This window comes from Helianthus annuus, chromosome 17 (assembly GCF_002127325.2).
Source record: "Helianthus annuus cultivar XRQ/B chromosome 17, HanXRQr2.0-SUNRISE, whole genome shotgun sequence".
Taxonomy (NCBI): Eukaryota; Viridiplantae; Streptophyta; class Magnoliopsida; order Asterales; family Asteraceae; genus Helianthus; species Helianthus annuus.
The window spans coordinates 143016541-143034608 of record NC_035449.2 but is presented as its reverse complement, the minus strand read 5'-3'; the positions used below and the strand labels follow the sequence as shown (position 1 = coordinate 143034608).

General features: G+C 37.6%; 1 protein-coding gene across 3 annotated transcripts; it reads right to left on the bottom strand.

Moving 5' to 3' along the window:
• Nucleotides 1-211: 211 nt before the first annotated feature.
• On the bottom strand, nt 212-1972 carry LOC110915770. Of its 3 annotated transcripts, none has more exons than XR_002579220.2 (2): nt 1858-1914; nt 212-679 (listed from the first exon to the last, which is right to left on the bottom strand). XR_002579220.2 is itself a non-coding variant. In XM_035986887.1 (2 exons), exons 1-2 carry the CDS (start codon nt 1093-1095, stop codon nt 427-429), a joined length of 273 nt encoding a protein of 90 aa, XP_035842780.1. In that variant the 5' UTR covers nt 1096-1249; the 3' UTR covers nt 212-426. The 3 variants fall into 3 exon arrangements, 1 of the variants encoding a protein (XP_035842780.1); XM_035986887.1 differs by lacking the exon at nt 1858-1914 and adding an exon at nt 1076-1249; XR_004886738.1 differs by lacking the exon at nt 212-679 and adding an exon at nt 1274-1436 and having other exon boundaries at nt 1858-1972.
• Between the last annotated feature and the right edge of the window lie 16096 nt (nt 1973-18068).

Below are 18068 nucleotides of genomic sequence, written 5' to 3'. Positions count from 1 at the left end.
CTCGAGCCCAGGTTACTGTTTGCTTGGCTCAGCTCTTTGAACGGATCTAAATGTTTTGTGTTTGCAAATTGCAGGTGATAACGAATGACATGTTTCAATCTCATTGGTTAGCTAGATCAAAGCCCAACAGATATGGGCTACAAATGTGGGCTACTCACGCGGTACAGCAGGCCCAAAAACTAAAATACAAGCCCATATCAAACAAGTGAACTAGTGAAGTGACCCACTGATGGATTAATAGTTCAATAAACAGTAATTAACTTGCAATAGTCACAAATAAATATTGATGACTGCAAAACATCTGATTTATTTTTGCAGTGACGGTTTACACAACCCGGAGTTGTTCATCACAATTCACACGACAAACATTAAACAAAACGAGCTAGATAAACCCACAACAACGGAAAAAAGGATTGACTAAACGATCTAACCGTTGGTTTTTCCCGGTGATTCCTTGGTGTCGGGTGACTCCGCATATGATATCGAGATCAACTCGCACCTAAGTTTATCTTTTTCATCAGTATTTACAGCCTCCGTGACAGTTTTAACACTTTTAGGGAGCTCGGTTGGAAAAAGATCGGTTTCTGGTAGAGAATAAGATAGCGCGATTAACGACTCTCTTGCCAAGTCCACAGAAACTTCACTTTCACCTTCTCTTTTAGCCATATAACACCAAGTCCTGTTAACATATATCACAAAAGGGTTCAGCCAAAATGTTCAGAAATTCAGAATATACACATTGCTTTAGCTGTGGTGAGGTGAAATTGGGTTGACCAAGGTGAACCAAAGCTAGCCAGATTCAAAAAGAAAATGAATAAGTGGGCATGCTAAAATATATTTCAAGATTTGTGCCACGTATTGAAGACAACATATATCCAATTTGAGATCCGAGCAAATAGTATAGTCGATTAATGACACATACTATCACTACAAAACTAATTTAAAGTGCTTTAATAGAGCAAATTAGAAGTTTTAATGCATTTTAGTACACTTTTATGGACTTTCAACCTGTTTACCATTTGACCTGTTAGAGATCAAACGCAACCCAAACATACATACATACAAACAAACTTACTCAGTAAAACAAAATCCCATTCATATCAAGCTATTGTCTCAAAAGGGTAGGATGGGGGCAAACCGTTCCTCTATCCCAGAAATTGCACAAACCTTTTCTTGGCGTGTAAACCAAACCAGATACAATACACCCGTTTATTGGCAATTGCGTCAAAAATTGCTAAACGTCTTGCCTCTACGGTCTACCCCTCCAGCCTACCTGAAGAAAACTTCACATTGCAATGAGCTTCTATTTCTTCACCCTGCAGACTCGTCCCGGTCAACATCTTCCCCGCCATCACTAGCCGAATCGTTGACTAGATGCAGTGCAGCCGCACGTAACAGTCCATACCCATGACCACCTTTACTGTTTGCACAATCAACTGTAGGAAAACAAACTGTCCAAACTCAACACTACTCACTTTACCTCTATTAAACCCTATCATAACCTCTAAAAAACCTATATCAAACGTTCTCAGCACAAACAATTGAAGCTCAACAACTGGATCTACCAAACCTCTCTACAGTTCATACCCAAATTCAACCAACACGTCAATTAAAAGCCCTAGCTACAAAATTACCTTCAATAAACATAAATCAAACTCACACAACTCATTTGTAACCATCAATTCATCGAAATCAGTTCAACAGGAAGAATAATCGATAGTCAAACTCAAATCAAATGAACTAAAAACGGAAAACTTGCACAACAATTCACATAAACCGCTAGTAAACAGATCAAAATCATATGCTGATCACTTAATAAAGAGATTGAATGAGAAATTAGGGTTTGTTTGCCGATACCGTGGGTGATATGTGGAATTCTTCCTCCTTTTTCGTGTGTTGTGCTACTTTTCTTTGGAAAAGATGAAGACCGGCAAAGTCTTGTATAAATACTAGACTTTTGGTTGGATAACAATCTTTTCCTCTTGTAATAAAAAATTATTAAATAACAATTATTTTGATTTTATCTTTTCATTCATTTTTAGGTTTTGGCATTATTGTGATTTTATCTTTTCATTCATTTTTAGGTTTTGGCATCATGTCGTTTGTAAAAAAAAAAATATATATTAAATAAAATTATTTTGATTTTATATTTTCATTCATTTTTAGGTTTTGGCATCTTTTCGCTGGTTGTTCTCGTAGTTACTGATTTTGCCTTAATGCTTATCTTAGACTGTTAGGTATAGTTTACTAGTATCCCCCACCCTAGCTCAGTTGGGCTGGTGTTCTCCTTGGAGACGCCGGTTCGACTCCCAGCTGTATCAAAAGGTACAGGACGTCCCAATGATGGATTGTTTCCTACCGAGGCATGGTTCGATCCGGAGGGCAACTCGGTTTTACCCAGTTGTTACCCCAGCGAGGTTCTCGTGTGGGGGCAGTATGGTTTCCAGGCGAATGTCAGTTTGCACGGCGACCAGGGCCCGATAGAACATCGTGTCTGGAGGCGGGGCTGACGGGGGATTGTCTTTGACAAGAACCCGGTAACCACTAGGTCTTGTATATAGAAAGTCACCCTTCAAAAAAAAGGTATAGTTTACTAGTGAGCATTTTTCACTATCATCCAAGTTAGCGTCAAGTAAGCATCCTTTTCTTCCAACTTTTTCTTTTACAATCCAGGGATAAGGTTCACTAACTCTTCACTGTCCTCTCCTCTGTCATTTATTATTTTCTCCAAATTTAATTACACGCTGGTGACCTCGTGGGCTTTGTAGAGATTTCCATAATCTTCACCATTCATTAATAAAAGGGGTGGTGTTCCACTAGTGGCGATGAAGCCACCCCAACTTCACGAACCACGCCACACCACACGGTCCTATGTAGAGATCCCAGGTTCGAGTCTTGGTAAGGTGCGCTTTATAAATTTCTGGAACACCCTCTGAGCAGGGTTTGAACTCTAGGTTAGGCACGGGTTAGCGACATCTAACTGTAAAATGTTCAAAAAAAAAAATAAATAGGTTATATATTAGTGTCATTTATATAATTTATTTTTATAACGTTTATTATATTATATTATATTATATTATATTATATTATATTATATTATATTATATTATATTATATTATATTATATTATATTATATTATATTATATTATATTATATTATATTATATTATATTATATTATATTATATTATATTATATTATATTATATTATATTATATTATAATATATTATATTATATTATATTATATTATATTATATTATATTATATTATATTATAATATAATACTATCAATTTGTAACAAGTTGCGTTTTTGGGTTGTACCTATTGCAGATATGTTTTTTAAGCAACGTTGGGTTGTACATTGTGTTGATTCTTTTGTACCCCTTGAGGGCATTTAAGAATTTGTCTAGCCTTGAGTCTCTATTTGTTGTATCGTAAACCACCGACACTTCCACATTGCCCATTATCCTCCGCCTTTGACAGTGGTCGTCAAAGGCCAACCCATCCCATTCCACCACCGTTGTCGGTGGACTTTGAATGTCCTTTTCATACTCGATTTCTATCATTCAAACGGTGTTAGTTGTTTATTTGGTGCGAAAGTTGAACGCCTAGGGTTTTGGTCTTCTTGTATGTTTGTCATGCATCTGTTCTGGTGCTCGATTTGTTGCTGCATGGCAATTATTTACCGTCTAAGCCTTTTAGGCTTGTGTTCTTTGCATTTTGGGGGGGAAGATTTGTGTTTTTTTTTTCATTTGATTGTAATGTTTTCTTTCATGCAAGAAATTTTGTTGAATAAACGTTATTGATGGTTTTTTCATGCGAGTATTTGAGGTATCATTGCCTTTCGATGACAATGAACATGTATGTTCATCCGAGAATCACCTTTATTAATATTGTTTTGGGGTTGATATGCGTAAAATGCAACATATAAATTGTATCGAATAAGGTAAAAAAACTATCCTTTTTAGTACTAATGCTGGGAAAAATGTGTTTTCTTTGTATAATTTTGATTTTCAGGATTAAAAGAGCTTAAAGGTATAAAAGGAACAAATTAAAGGCAAAAACCAACATAAATACAAAAGAAGAGAAGTTGACACTTCATACCGACCCTCCAAGCTTCACCCCAAGACCAAAAACAACAAGTCAGAAGTGTGACACGGGGTTGTGCCAGTTCAGCACGGGGTTGTGCCCAACTCTAGATTCCATGAATAAAAAGACAAACAGAAGCAGACAAGAGACACGAGGCCGTGTCCAATGGACACGGGGCCGTGGTCAAGTCCCAGATTTGTAGAATCTTGGATAGTACAGCAAGTACAAGCAAGTACAATGGGCACGGAGCCGTGCCATTGACACACGGGGCCGTGTTAGTACAAGACCTAACACTACAGTTAATGAAGAAGAGAGATAATGAAGGCCACGGGGTCGTTCCAGGTGGGCACGGGGCCGTGTTAAGGCTCTGTTTCCAGCTATAAATAGGGGTGCTTGGTTTTATTCCAACCCATCCCTTGGCAAATCACTTCTCTCACATTTGCCACAACTCCACCGCCACTACAACACCAACACCCACCACCATCATCCATCTTCCATCATTTAGAGTGTGTAGTAGTCTCGGGATCCAAGATCGATCGTAAGAGTTCTTGTCAAACAAAGGTCATGCTTGGCTAAACTCTTACATCACTTAGTAAAGACAAATTTTTTATGTGTTACTTTTTGATTTCCAACCTTTGGCTCCTTTTTATTTGGGTATGTATTAATGACTTTAATAACTAGTTTTTTTATATTGAAGGCGAATTTATTTAGCTATTTTTCATGTGTTGTTGATTCACACATTCGTGTCTTTACGATCTATATAAAGCATGTTAACTACTTGGAAGAGGGTTAGAAGGGTGGTGTGACACCTGTGCTTGTGTAATCATTATACAAACTCTGAACATTTCAATTTTCAATAAAACAATGTATTTTGATCCCTATAATTGTTTAATTATGTTTGACAATTTCTCATTTCAATTCTTGTTCGATTTCAAACTCTAAATCGCTTTCTAGAAAGTTATACGCAAACTGATGCGTAAACGTAATCCGTTCAACGCGACAAACACTCTGTAACATCAACATATGCTTAACATACCTTAAATAACCTCTACATAACTTAGAAATAAGTTTTAAAGGGTTTGGTATGGCAAAAGCAAGTTTATTCGATCGCATGGACTATTTACGACAAACTGCGAAAGTCTGCCGATTCGTATAGTAACGTACATTTCGGAAAATGATCATAAGTTAAACATACCATAAATATCCTTTACATAGCTTAGAAATAGGCTTTGAGGGGTTCGGTATGCGAAAATAAACTTATTTGATCAACAGGGACTAAAAGCGTTAAAAAGTGCATAAGTTTGCATTTACGCGCATATCTTACGTTCTGAGCATATCCGGACATCCAAAAATTTTTGTAATCATTAAATATTTTATTTTAGTGATTGGAATGCTAAAATACCATTCGTCGTGTAATTTGGATCGTTTTTCGCGTCCGTTTGAGTTTCGTCGTAATTAACCAAACAACGCAACCGTACGACCAAACGAACCGACATCCGAGATGTTTTCAAGCGTAATTCATGTTCCCTATACTTTAACTTCAATTTAGAGCCTTGAAAATGGGTTAACGGGGTTTAAACGCGTCAAAAATGGCTTAAACATGCTACAGGGACCATTTTTGCCAATTTTTGAAAGTTTCTGTATCTGGGAGGTGGTGGCGTCGCGCCACAGCAAAAGGGTGGTGGCGTGGCAGCACGCAACGGCCTACTTTTGACAGAAACTCCATTTTCAGCAACCAGCTTGAATTTCAGGTTCTTTTATGCAACTTTTTCAATACAATGAACTTGTTTTTGAGCTCCCATAGTATTCAAAACCATGTGCAACACATGGATGGCCAAGATCAAAGCTCAAATTTCGAGGAACGATCTTAACGGTTGTTGAAAACCTATATAAACCCACCCATTTCATTCCAATCTTGCTCATTCCTTCCATTTTCCTCTCAAATCTGCTCTTGAAGCTATCCCTCTGGTTGAAGGCTTCAAATCTTCTAGTTTTCTTTGTTCTTGATCAAGCTTGGACCCTTTGTAAGTCTCCTTCATGCTTGATTATGCATTTCAAGCATGAAAGTCAAACAATGTTTGACTTTCTGCTTTGACCATCAATTGGTCAACACAAAGTTCGTTTGAACTTTGCAAACGTGAGCGTCATCACAATGGTTATAGTCCCTTGTGACTATACCTACTGATTACCACGTTGATTAGGCGTAGTGATAAGTCAAAGTTTCGGTCAAAATACGTGTTTATGCGTATTTTGCAACGAAGCTATTTTCGGGTATCAAAACCCTTTGTTTTGATATCAAACTTGTTTTCTAACTTAGTTAAACATGTTTTAACTTGTCACTTTTAGCTTAGTGCTTATCTAGGGTCGTAAGATAAGCGGTCTAAACAACCGCTTAGACTTTCGAACCCGACCCGTTTGGTCAATCTTTCGGATCCGACCAAACACATTATGTGACTATAGTTGTATAGGGAATAACCTTCCGAGGTTATACCTTATGGTCACTTCGTTTAGTTAGTTGTATGATAGGTAGTTTATATGCCTTAGGAAAATGACCAAAATGCCCTTTTTACGCATAATTTCATTTTAAGCATATGTAACCTAAATGTTGACATCTAAACTGATTAGGCAATGTTATTAGACATGTTAAGGCATATAATACTTGTCATAGGACTAATTAGGCGGTTCGAACGCGTTTTGTGCGAACGACCCGTTAAAGTAGCGTTGACTACCTTAACAAGTCGTAACGGGTCGTATGCACTTAGGATAGGTTCCGATTTAGAATGTAGGCTTTGTTAAACCATATTACATGAGTTCCAATACTCATTTGGTTTACGAAACCTCATTTTATCCGATCTTCCAATTTAGGTCCGGTTTATTAACGTAGTTACCTATATGTAACATCCGTCAGAAATCGACCCGTTTCCAAAATCCGACCCGTTTTGAGTTTTGGATCCTAACCCTTGAAGCTCGGATATTTTTCGCGAATTAAATAACCGTCGAAAGATTTTTTTATAATTATTAATATGGTTATTTATTTATTATTCTAATAAATTAAATTAATTAAATTTACAAGTTAAAGTTTTATTCTTTTTATTTTTATAACAATAATCTAGTTAGACTTGTTAAGTTTTAAAGTTAGTTGAGGTTATACAAACTAACTAAGTTATATAACTTAAACCAAGTTAATATAGTTAATTAATTAAACCTTTGTAAGTCAAAGGGGCCTTATTGTGTAACGTTTAAAATAAAAAACATAAAGCGGATTAAAAACTTGTAGAACCCAGGGATTGAACCCGGGTCTATGCGTTACACGAACAAGTCTCACACCACTGCACCACCTTATGGTTTGGTAGAAGACTTCAGTACTCATTGATCTTATACGCGCGTTCATCGGAGCTTCCTTTTAAAACCAACATTGCCGCCAAACACGTAACAGCGATCATTACAACAAGTTTCCATTCTTTCATTTCCATTCCTGATTTTTCGTAATTACAACCTATTTTCCGCGTTTCCATGATTAACAAAAATTGAACCTAGACTCATTTTGATACTCATGCAAATCAATCAAGAAGCGTTGCCAAATTTACGAGAACGAAACACGTTATAAATACGACATAAGGTTGGACCAAGAAACCGACACCTCTCGAAACAACCTTTTCGGAACACGACTGTTCTCGACACCTTCACAACCTATCTCAACCTCACAATATGTCGCAACCCCCCTCCCCTAACAAACCCGGGAACGGGCGGCCGCGGCCAGTTTGGGTGGTATCTAGATTTTATCCATTTTGGCAGCGGAAAGTTCATCAGGACCGTAGTTAGGAAATAATTTATCAGAGTAAAATACCACGCTTTTACTATATTAAACACATGGGAAAAACCCAAGTTTTAAGTACACACATTTTTATAGGGACAAAACCCTGTTTTATTTAATAAAACATCTTGTCATTTTTAGGTAACTTTATTGCCACTTTTCCAAGCCTTCAGTGCTGTCCAGCTGGCTTCTATTTGGCTTTCACATTTTGTTACCTGAAACACGTTTAAAAAATATTTTGTCAGTGGGAAATACTGGTGAGTGAATCCCAGTTTAATCAAGTTTAATAAAGACCATTGTATAGTATTGAGGGCGGTCACGCAATTATATTTGTTTCCATCTATTCAATTACCACCCACGGTACTGTCAACCCGACTTGTGGTCATGTTACTCCTTGCAAGGTAGTAACAAATTTTGTATACAAAACCCCAACATACCGACGATAATTGTAGAATACAAATACTCAATAACTGTTTAATATATTATTAATCGTGTGAGGTTTTGTAAAAACAATTTGCAAAAAGGAGATTACTCACATTGGTGTCTTAGGTTTTCTGTAAGACTTTCCTGGTAATTATCTATTAAATACACAAATGCACACGTGTTAGTGTAATAACCCAATATTTACATTAGTAATACCCTCCCCGAGACGACATTCCAACGACTACGTCGGGCAGAACCACGATAGCCGTTATGGAACCCTGGATCAATCGGGCAGCGTATCTAATACGTAACCGGGGTTATGATACTTACAATGGAGCAGAACTTCGTTAATTAAGGGGGTATTAAGCCCGAGAATTACTTTATCTATGTGGAAATTCATAAGAAAGAAAAGAAATGAGCGAGTCGACTGAACTGCCGATGCCCCCTTTATATAGGGCCTGAATTCAAGTCCCTCGCGGCCCGCGTAAGATTAGGCTAAGGCTTACGCGGCCAGCGTAGTAGAGGTGTAGCTGCTAGGGTTGTTGATTCGTCGGTATAGGTTCGACACGATCATGACATGTGGCCGCTCAGGAGCTCGCCCTGAGTTCAGGCTATCGCGCCCCGCGTAAGAGGCCCTAAGGGTTTACGCGGCCCGCGAGCGACACTTGAACTTGATTTTTATTTAATTTTTAATTATGTAAGGGTATTTGGGCTCGGTTTTCACATGCGGGGTATATTTTAGGGCATATTGGGATATTTTAAATATATTAGGGTGTCGAAAAAATATTTTGGAGGGTTGTTATATCCTCCCCACCTTGTTTTAGAGCTCGTCCTCGAGATCTATTGGAATAAGTGTGGATATTTCCTTTGCATTTCTGATTCAAGCTCCCATGTATATTCTGGTCCTCTTTTGGAGTCCCATTTCACTTTGACCAGAACTAATCTCTTGTGCTTGAGGTTCTTAACTTTCCTATCTTCAATTTGTAGAGGTCTTTCTACAAATTTTAACTGCTCATTTACCTTTATGTCTTTAAGAGGTACCATTAGTGATTCATCAGCTAAGCATTTCTTCAGATTAGATACATGTAATACATCATGTATTTCTGCCATTTCCTCTGGCAGTTGTAGCTGATAGGCTATAGGTCCTATTCTCCTAATAATCTCAAAAGGTCCAACATACCTGAGACTTAGCTTTCCCCTCTTGATGAATCTTACCACTCCTTTCCAAGGAGAGACTTTCAATAATACTTTGTCTTCTACCTGAAATTCTAGTGGCTTTCGTCTGTTATCAGCATAACTCTTTTGTCGATCACGTGCTGCTTTCAGTCGTTCCTTGACTTGAATGATCTTGTCGGTTGTCTCTTGCACTATTTCTGGTCCAAATAGTTGTTTTTCCCCAATTTCTGCCCAACAGACCGGGGTTCGGCACTTTTGTCCATAAAGTGCTTCGAATGGTGCAGCATTGATACTTGTGTGATAACTGTTATTATAAGAAAATTCTATCAATGGTAAGTGATCATCCCAATTACCCCCGAAAATTAATTACACAAGCTCTAAGCATGTCCTCCATTGTCTGAATTGTCCTTTCGTTTTGTCCGTCCGTTTGAGGATGATAAGCTGTGCTTAAATTCAGCTTGGTTCCCATTGCTTTTTGGAAACTTGCCCAAAAATGAGAGGTAAAACGACTATCTCTGTTAGAACAATTGATAAAGGAATTCCATGCAATGAAACTATTTCATTTACATACAATTTAGCTAATTGTTCCATACTGAAAGTTTCCTTCATTGGTAGGAAATGAGCTGACTTAGTTAGCCTGTCTACAATCACCCAGATTGTATCATTACCTTTTCTTGTTTTGGGTAACTTGGTAACAAAATCCATTGTTATTAATTCCCATTTCCAAACTGGCATTTCTAACTGCTACAATAAACCTGAGGGTTTCTGATGTTCAGCTTTGACTTGTGAACAAGTTAAACATTTAGAAACATAAGCAGCTATATCCTTTTTCATTCCTATCCACCAAAAATTCTTTCTTAAATCCTGATACATCTTATCACTTCCAGGATGCATCGTATACTTAGACTTATGGGCTTCTTCTAATATACGGTGGCGTAGATTTCCTAATTTAGGTATCCACATTCTTTTCTTATGGAATCTCCAAATTCCATCTGTTCCTTGTTCTAGCTCCTTAATCATTCCTTTTAATTTTTCAGTATCATCCTTGATTACTGATTCTTGTGCTTTTCTAATCTGGTCATTTAAATCTACTTGTAGATTTAATTTAAGAGAACGTACCCTTTTTGGCTTTTCATGATACTTTCGGCTTAAAGCATCAGCCACTACTTTTGCTTTCCTGCATGATACTGGATATTACAATCATCATCACTAAGTATCTCCATCCAGCGTCTTTGCCTCATATTCAACTCTTTTTGCCTGAAAACATACCTTAAACTCTTATGATCAGTAAAAATAGTAAACTTACTACCGTAAAGGTAATGTCTCCAAATTTTCAAAGCAAAAATTATTGCTCCTAATTCTAAATCATGGGTTGAATAGTTCTCTTCATGATTCTTAAGTTGTCTAGAGGCGTAAGCTATAACCTTTTGACGATGCATCAACACACATCCATAACCTAACTTAGAAGCATCATAATAGACTACAAAGTCTTCAGTTCCTTCTGGTAACGCTAGTATGGGTGCGTTGGTTAATCTTTGCTTAAGAATTCTAAAGGCTTCTTCTTGTTTTGGTCCCCATTCAAACTTAATGGATTTACAGGTTAGCTTAGTCAAGGGAATGGCTATTCTAGAAAAATCTCGAATAAATCTTCTATAATATCCGACCAATCCTATTAAGCTCGGTTGGTGACTCAGGGGTTTTCCATTTAGTAATTGCCTCGATCTTGGTGGGATCCACATGAAGTCCTTCATGATTGACTAAGTGTCTAAGAAACTGTACCTATTCTAACCAAAACTCGCACTTTGAAGATTTTGCATAAAGCTTTTCTTTCCTTAAGAAATTTAAAAGTGCGTGCAACTGCTTTGCATGTTCCTCTTTATTCCTAGAGTAAATAAGAATATCATCTATGAAGACAATTATGAATTTATCCAAATATGGCTTACATATTTGGTTCATCATGTCCATAAATGCAGCTGGGGCATTGGTTAAACCAAATGGCATGACAACAAATTCATAATGGCCATACCTTGTTCTAAATGCTGTTTTAGAGACGTCCTCATCCTGTACCTTTAATTGATGATATCCTGACCTTAAAACGATTTTAGAGAAAAATCGAGCTCCTTGCAGTTGATCAAACAGATCATCGATTCTTGGTAATGGATACCGATTCTTAATCGTGACCTTGTTCAATTCGCGGTAGTCAATGCACATACGCATCGATCCGTCTTTCTTTTTAACGAATAAAATCGGTGCTCCCCATGGCGATGAACTTGGCTGTAGGAATCCTTTCTCTGATAATTCGTCTAACTGTTTCTTCAGTTCCTGCATTTCCGCGGGTGCCAGGCAATAAGGTGCTTTGGCAATTGGTGTTGTCCCTGGTAGTAGGTGGATTCTGAATTCAACTTCCCTGTCTGGCTGTAATCCTGGTAATTCTTCTGGAAATACATCTGGAAATTGAGATACTATTGGAACATCTTTCAGCTCTTTTCCTTTAGTGTTAGTGATTATAGAAATCAAATACACTAATGATCCTTTTCTTATATAACTTGTTGTTTTCATTACAGAGATGAATTTCGTGGATTTAGACGACTTATCTCCTTTAATTGTGATCTTTTCACCCTTTGGTGAATTTACTTGAATTGACTTTTGATCACATAAAATATTGGCTTTATTGGCTATTAACCAATCCATTCCTAATACAACATCAAATCCTGCCAGATTCATTGGGTAAAGGTTTGCAATAAACTTTTGGTTTAAAAATTCTATTCTTGCTTCCTGCAAGATTTCAGAAATCTTAATGGTTTTTCCATTTGCTGTTTCTACTAAACTTTCTTGTGGGAGTTTAGTTAATGGTTGATTTAGAAGTTTGCAAAATGAAGTATTAATAAAACTTTGGCTCGCACCAGAGTCAAATAATACTTTAGCAAAAACATCATTAACTAAAAACGTATCGGCTATCACATCCAGGATCATCTTTGCTTCTTCTGCAGTCAGAATAAATGCTCTAGCATTTTTAGTATTCTTGGTGTTCTCCACAGTTGAAGCACATTCCATTGTTCGGTTTTCTCCTACAATCTTCTTCCTTGTGTCCTGGCATCTTGCAGAAATTGTAGTAAGTGGAGCATTTTCCCGAATGCTTCTTCTTGCAAGCCTTACAGTAGGGTGTAGAGGTAGAACCTACATTCCTACAGTTGGAATTTCCATAACGAAATTCCTGGGTAAGCCTTTGAGCTAGATTTCTCCCCTGGTCTTCTTCTCGCGTACGGACTAATTCATCGGTCAAGGTATTTGCTAGTTCTACAGCTTCTTCTATGGTTTGGGGTCTAGCTGCCTTGACTACATGCCTAATCTCCCCGATTAATCCCCAGATGTAACGGGAGATCAATACTGGTTCTGGCAATGCAAGGGTTGGCACTATTCTAGCATACTCGAAGAATAACGTAGTGTATCCCTTACTATCCACTTTATTGGGAGGGCAAAATTTCCTTTCTACCATATTCTTAAATTCCTCCCATTCCATATTGTAAACCCTATCGCACATTTGCTTATTTTTAAGACAGCCCCAGTCTTTTCTATCCAGCGTAGAGTTGCAATGGGTCCTTCATTGCCCGAGAATTCTATTGGTTTGCAGGACGAGAATTCTTTGTAAGAACAACCATAAGGCATGGTTCTTCTTCTTTTGGGAATGGGCGCTTGAAGTATCGGTCCATTGTTTACGCTGTGTTCCGGTTCAGTTGGTCGTTTGCTACTATGTTTACTTTTATTATCCGCTTCCTTAACAGTTTGAATAATAAATCCCATTGCATCTATGATTCCTTGTGCCACTATGTGTTGGATAGCACTATTATCCACTTGGTTTCCATTGTTATTGTTGTTCGGATTCTCATTATTCGGGTTATTGTCATTCTGGTTATTATCATTCTGGTTTTCCTGGTTCACTTGGTTGTCCATCTGAATTTTTAAACATTTGCCACGTATTAATATCACAAAATAATATGTAATACAACTAATCACACAACACGCATGTTGATCAAAAACGGCGATCATTGTGACTTACTCTTTCTTATATATATAGTATGCATCTAATACAAACCGATACTGGAAATTAAAATTACAATACAACTGAAATGGAAATTATACTATTAGTAGTAGGCATCCGTAGTTTTTTTTACACACATATCATATATTATTATATTATTATTACCATCTCTACCATCACCTTCACGGATATGGATTCATCCAGAAATCCATATTACGTTCGTCGTACTTCCAGACGAGTCGCTCCCCGACCTGCCTCATTCTCTCACTACTCTCTAAAATCTCTTCTCCGAAAGTTCGGAGCTCTTGCACATTTTCTGCACTCATTGGGGGTGCAGATGTTGGGACTGGGTTTGGAATCTGGGGCATGGGTTCCTGGTACGGGTAAGGATTCTCTAAAATTTCTCTAATGATCGTTATCGTAGTAGGGATCTAGAGGGTCCAAACCTGGGTAAGCTCCTAGATTCGACATGGGTTCATTTTCTGCTATTGGGTATCGTTGCACATAATCCCTATTGTCATCCCACCATGGATCATAATCTGGATCTAAGGGATTGGGTGCTGGTACCCTAGTATCTCTTCTGGGTTAAAATCATGCATTTCAACTTGATTTTCCGGGTTGTTTTCTATTTCCATTGGCTGAGCGGGAAATAGTGGTAATGGTTGGGGTGCTATCAGTTGCTCCAGGTTAGGGTCGGCTGTTGTGGTTGCTAAGATATGGAAATTGGCTAAACTTCTATTAAGCATATCCTGGGCGTGGGCATCTGTCTCTCTTTTAGCGGCTGCTAGGGCTCTCTGCTGTTGCAACTTATTCATTTGTTTCCTACGTTCATGTGCTCCCCTACTGAACCATCCTCTCTTTTTAGGAGGGAATGGCTTTTCAGACTGAGCCTTAAACACGAATATTCCTTCTTCATTATCAGCAGAATACCCTGAGAGGGCAGGCTGTGAAGAGGCGCCTTCGCTTCTAGGCGAACCAGACAATTGACGATACGCGTCGGATGGTCCTTGGTCGCTCATACTGTAAACTAACAAATAGTCAAATAACACATAACAATAAAATATAATTATGCACGTATTTCTGTAATTTATTTCCTAACACTTTGGTTAATATCTTGGTGTCAGCAGAACACTTCTGTGACTGAATCAGTGGCTTAGCTCTGATACCACCTTCTGTCACAACCCCCTCCCCTAACAAACCCGGGAACGGGTGGCCGCGACCAGTTTGGGTGGTATCTAGATTTTATCCATTTTGGCAGCGGAAAATTCATCAGGACCGTAGTTAGGAAATAATTTATCAGAGTAAAATACCACGCTTTTACTATATTAAACACATGGGAAAAACTCAAGTTTTAAGTACACGCATTTTTATAGGGACAAAACCCTATTTTATTTAATAAAACATCTTGTTATTTTTAGGTAACTTTACTGCCACTTTTCCAAGCCTTCAGTGCTGTCCAGCTGGCTTCTATTTGCCTTGCACATTTTGTTACCTGAAACGCGTTTAAAAACATTTTGTCAATGGGAAATACTGGTGAGTGAATCCCAGTTTAATCAAGTTTAATAAAGACCATTGAATAGTATTGAGGGCGGTCGCACAATTACATTTGTTTCCATCTATTCAATTACCACCCACGGTATTGTCAACCCGACTTTTGGTCATGTTACTCCTCGCAAGGTAGTAACAAATTTTGTATACAAAAACCCAACATACCGACGATAATTGTAGAATACAAATACTTAATAACTGTTTAATATATTATTAATCGTGTGAGGTTTTGTAAAAACAATTTGCAAAAAGGAGATTACTCACATTGCTGTCTTAGGTTTTCTGTAAGAGTTTCCTGGTAATTATCTATTAAATACACAAATGCACACGTGTTAGTATAATAACCCAATATTTACATTAGTAATACCCTCCCCGAGACGGCATTCCAATGACTACGTCGGGCAGAACCACGACAGCCGTTACGGAACCCTGAATCAATCGGGCAGCGTATCTAATACGTAACCGGGGTTATGATACTTACAACGGAGCAGAACTTCGTTAATTAAGGGGGTATTATGCCCGAGAATTACTTTATCTATGTGGACATTCGTAAGAAAGAAAAGAAATGAGCGAGTCGACTGAACTGTCGATGCCCCCTTTATATAGGGCCTGAATTCAAGTCCCTCGCGGCCCGCGTAAGATTAGGCTAAGGCTTACGCGGCCCGCGTAGCAGAGGTGTAGCTGCTAGGGTTGCTAATTCGTCGGTATAGGTTCGACACGATCATGACACGTGGCTGCTCAAGGGCTCGCCCTGACTTCAGGCCGTCGCGCCCCGCGTAAGAGGCCCTAAGGGTTTACAAGGCCCGCGAGCGACACTTAAACTTGATTTTTATTTAATTTTTAATTATCTAAGGGTATTTGGGCTTGGTTTTCACATGCGGCGTATATTTTAGGGCATATTGGGATATTTTAAATATATTAGGGTGTCGAAAAAATATTTTGCAGGGTTGTTATACAACACCTTTTCGTAGCACCCAAACATACGCCGGAGGAACCGAGCACGTCGCTGGAGTTTGAAGCATCACCGGAGAGATCAACAGTCGGTCGAAGTTCGCAATGGAAATACAAGGAAGACGCCGAAGGTACGAGAATGTACCAGAGACCCGAAGGGCACGCTTCGGTATCCTCGTCGGAGTCGGAGTTTAATCGGAAACTTACGTCGCCATGTTTCGGTATATCTTTCTTTTTCTGTTGTGTCATTCGTCTTCATTTCGGTTTTAGAATCTGCACTAAGATAAAAAAACATGATCACTTATAATGTCAAATGTGAATAAACAGTCTTCAGTTAATGAGTTTTGTTTGTTCATCTTGTCCTGATCCGATTTGGGTTTGAAATAATGAAAATAGTGATGACGTTTGTAAGTGTTCAAATAAAATAAAAAAAAAAAACTAAACATCTAAATGTTGTAGCCAAGTGGTCTGGTGGTTACTGTAGTCAAAATCTGTTTTTATCAAAAGGAGAAGATGACTCTCCGTTAAAACATAAAGGAAATAAAATCAAAGCTAACAACATGTGGTGTCTTAGATCAATTGGTGGAAACTAACTGTTCTTTTTTTTATTTTATTTTTATCCTTAAATCTTTTTTTCTTATATAATAAAAACTCTAAAATTATTAATAACATGAATATTTACGTATAATTCATAATATTAATCAATTATGATAACTAAATGCCTAAAAATTGTAACCATAAATGTTAGGATTATTATCTAATTTGTAGAAATTAACTAGATCGTGTTATGGTGTCTTAACATCTAGGATGCTTGCTCTCGTTCGACTCCTAATCTTACACTCGTGCGTTATTTCAAGGACTAAACCCTTACGCAACCAAATATGAGTATACTTGATCCCATTTTTATTTTATCACTTTTGGGTGCAACATGTATTTTATACAAAAACATGCAACGATTGAAACTTGTTATATGCACACTCTATCCATCTTTAAACATGAAACAATTTGATGCTTGTTAATCTCGTATGCCATGTAAACTTTTCGTGTCTATATGCTTATTAACCTGGCTAAACTTATTAAACTTCTGAGACTTATTAAACTTCTGAGACTTCTGAGACTTATTAGACTTCTTATACTCATTAAACTCCTATGCTATAGGAGTATGCACCGCCCTTGAGTCTTGGGGTGTTGCGTTGGAAACTTGGGTTTGACATATAGTGACACCGTTTCAGCATATTAGTAACTTGTATTATGTTGTTCATGTTGGATATGAGTACTTAAACTTTTTATTCTACTTTATGCTATGTATCTAACTTGTATACTCGCCAACATATTTGTTGATCATTATTTTAATACATGTTGCAGGTTGATAGTCAAGATGATGAAGGAATCAAGTTAGGATGGACTAGATACCCATTTTAATAATAAATCATGTTTGTTGCAATTTGTCTTTATTTGGAACAATGTATTTGAATTTAGTCATTTATGAAATTTGATTTAATATATACCATCACAATTAGTGTTATGATACTTTTGAGCGATTTGTTCGTCTCATCCCGATGTTTCCGCCATCAGTTGGGGTGTGACAGATTGGTATCAGATCCATAACTATAGAGAATTAGGAAAATTGCTATACTTTTCCCTAGTCTATAGTAGGAATACTCTGATACCAGGTTGGTATCGGAGCCATAACTATAGGGAATTAGGAAAAGTAGGGATGCTTTTACTTAGTCTATAGTTTAGGAGCTTTATCCTTATGTGTTGTTTAAAGCAACTTCCTTTCTATCTTATTTGCTTCTCTCTATTCGCATTGGTCATTTAACATACATGCCTTTCCTAAGGCTAACACAATACACACTTGGAGGCTTTGAAGACACTCTCATAACACAATCAAAATGATTCATCCAAAATAGGGGTGATTCCCACATTTGGTGATGACTTTCATTAAGCTATACTTTGAATTTTGCACGAAATTTACCCTCAAGTTAGGAGTGATATCCAAATCTTGAAGGGAATTTCCATTTCATA

Excerpts from the sequence above, each read along its gene's own strand:
- LOC110915770 (XM_035986887.1), bottom strand. The coding sequence starts at position 1,095 with ATGGGATTTTGTTTTACTGA. Across the intron at positions 680-1,075 it reads ATGGGATTTTGTTTTACTGA|GACTTGGTGTTATATGGCTA; the intron begins GTAAGTTTGTTT and ends ATATGTTAACAG.